The sequence below is a fragment of the Olea europaea genome, chromosome 1 (assembly GCF_002742605.1).
Source record: "Olea europaea var. sylvestris chromosome 1, O_europaea_v1, whole genome shotgun sequence".
In the NCBI taxonomy this organism is placed as follows: Eukaryota; Viridiplantae; Streptophyta; class Magnoliopsida; order Lamiales; family Oleaceae; genus Olea; species Olea europaea.
In genome coordinates this window covers 31,028,715-31,031,157 of record NC_036237.1, presented here as the reverse complement: position 1 = coordinate 31,031,157, position 2,443 = coordinate 31,028,715, and the positions used below count along the sequence as shown (strand labels likewise).

General features: G+C 35.2%; 1 protein-coding gene across 1 annotated transcript; it reads right to left on the bottom strand.

Moving 5' to 3' along the window:
• Positions 1-90: 90 nt before the first annotated feature.
• Positions 91-1,988, bottom strand: LOC111407326 (outer envelope protein 80, chloroplastic-like). Its single transcript, XM_023036747.1, has 6 exons — positions 1,887-1,988; positions 1,617-1,844; positions 1,396-1,536; positions 541-611; positions 384-462; positions 91-291 (listed from the first exon to the last, which is right to left on the bottom strand). Exons 1-6 carry the CDS (start codon positions 1,986-1,988, stop codon positions 106-108), a joined length of 807 nt encoding a protein of 268 aa, XP_022892515.1. The 3' UTR covers positions 91-105.
• Positions 1,989-2,443: the final 455 nt, after the last annotated feature.

Sequence of the window (2,443 nt, the reverse complement as noted above, 5' to 3'; positions counted from 1 at the left end):
GTTTTTTTTTTTTTTTTTTTTTTGTTCTCAATATGGTCACTAAGTTTATTCCATTAGGCTTTTTTCTAATAGAGTGTTCAAATTGGAAGACCCCTGTGTTGACTTTCAAAAGACACCCAAAACTTCATCTTCATGCTTCATATTGAAAAATAAAATGAAGACAAAGAGGGCATACCTAAAGAGAAGACGTGCAGGTCCAACAACCCAACCCTGCCTGGTGCGGGCATTCACTCTGTTAAAAATTAGCCATTCTGGCAGGACAGGAATACCCTGATCCATGTTGAACACTAACTGCGAATTCACAATTTTAACAAACAAAATTGTCAAGAAATTATTAACATGTGAAATTAACAAAAAGATAAATGTAACGGTAAACAACTAACCATTGAAGAACTAGGGTCACCCGAACTAGTATATACAGTCTCAAGTTTAGCAAGTAGCATATCATCGTGATTATTTCCACTGCAGTAAAATTCAAAACGAATGCATTAGAAGGTATTGCATTTCCTGTATATGAACCACAGTAATCAATAATGCTACCTTGCTGTAAGTGGGCTGCCATAGAAATCCCTTATAATGGGATCTCCCTTATCATCACGAGCCCCAGCACGCTGGAATAAATTTTAATCAATCAAAAAATGAGTTACTTCAATTTACGCAGTGAATAGTAAATAAGAGGCAGTTGAATTTGGGTGACATTTCGCCAAATCAGCAATTAGTTAAAATTTTGTTCGAATAGCCAGAAAATTATGCAAGAAACGAAAATATTCTTCCTTGGCATGGTAGGTTGAAAGGTTGAAACGAAAAGTAAATCGACGGAAAAAGAACGGTGAACATTTTCCAGAAAAAACTGAGTTTTACACAACACACAGGATGCAAAAAAATTTATCCAGTAAAAACGAGTTTCCAGAGACTGTCCATAACCAAATGCAGGTAAGCATAAAATAACTAATCTAAATGCAGTTTCTTAGTTCTTTATCCAGTTGCACAAACGACTTAGGTCCAACTGAAGATATTGAGGCAATTTGTGTTTAAAAAATGAAGTTTTCAAGGATGTGAATACAGAACTGTGGAGCTATGATTTTTGAAATCATTGTTCTAAGTCGAAACTTGTACAGAAAATGTAGGAGTTTAAAAAATGATTTGAAGTGGTGAAAGATGATGAAATCATATCAGTGTGTTATCTACAGGAGATGAGGAATCTGTTGGAAACTTATTCAACAAAACAATACAGAAAAGACTTGTTAAGCTATTATGGAACTTCTCTATTAAGCTGAAAAGGATTTTTCCAAGTAAAAATGATCAAACTACAGTCCCCAGGTGCGGGGAAGGGGGGGTGGGGGTTGTCAAAGGCAAAGACTAACGCATACAAAGCCATGAACCAATGAATTGTACCTGAAAAATAAGTCCAGCTGTTCCATTCCACTTTGGCCTGAATGGCCGGCTGTATTCAATTCCAGCCGTAATACGTCCTATATTCAGACTATTATTGTTCGGCTGGTTTCCATGAACAAGTGCTCCCGGGGTTCTTGAGTTCTTATTAAAATAAAAAAGAATCGGAATTAGCTTATATGAAGTGACAGAATGTATAAATTATACATAGCAATCTTAACTACCTGAATTGTGATGGCTCTTGATGTCCTCTTATCATCTCCTTCAATCCACGGATCAGTGTAGTTTATCCTGAATATTGAATCAATCTGTCCCCTCTCCAATGAAAGATTAAGCTTTTGGTTCCTCCCAAACAGATTTTTATGATATATAGCAATGCTGCAATAAAAAATTAACAATGACTTCCTTGATTTTGGGAAGGATATGTACCTAAAGAACAAATCATGCATTGACTAGGAAAATAAGAAGGAAAATAACTATAAAGGACAAGCAACATGCACAAAAGCATCTGCACCACACAGCTTCATCACAATCATAGGCAATCTTTTCACGCTAAGAAGCACCAACACTTCAATGACATCATTTCTCTTGGACATGTTTTATCTCCATTTCAAATATGGATTTAATTTTTAGACACAGTTCTTGACCTTTTCCAAACACTTCACGTGTGAATAAATTCAATACTATGATCTCAATATAAAGGCAATACATGATGAATCTTTTTTTCCAAGGACAAAAGTTGAGAGGCACTTCTCACAATTTTAAATGATATACATAGTCTGCATGATTTGCATATTAGGTCGTTTTCAAGTATTCCCATTTCATAACAAAGTGTCAAGTGCGTGATAAATTGCACATAATGCATGACCTGATAACATATGCATGCAAGTAGAAACTTTTATTCATGAATAACCATGATAGTGCTTGAATTCAATTCTCAAGGTCAAAAAGATTGAGAAACCATTCGTGCAAACACAAATGCGTGCTTTTATTTATTAGTATGTTATCAGTGCTTTCTATCCTACTTTTCAATATAAGCAATGTCAGGGCG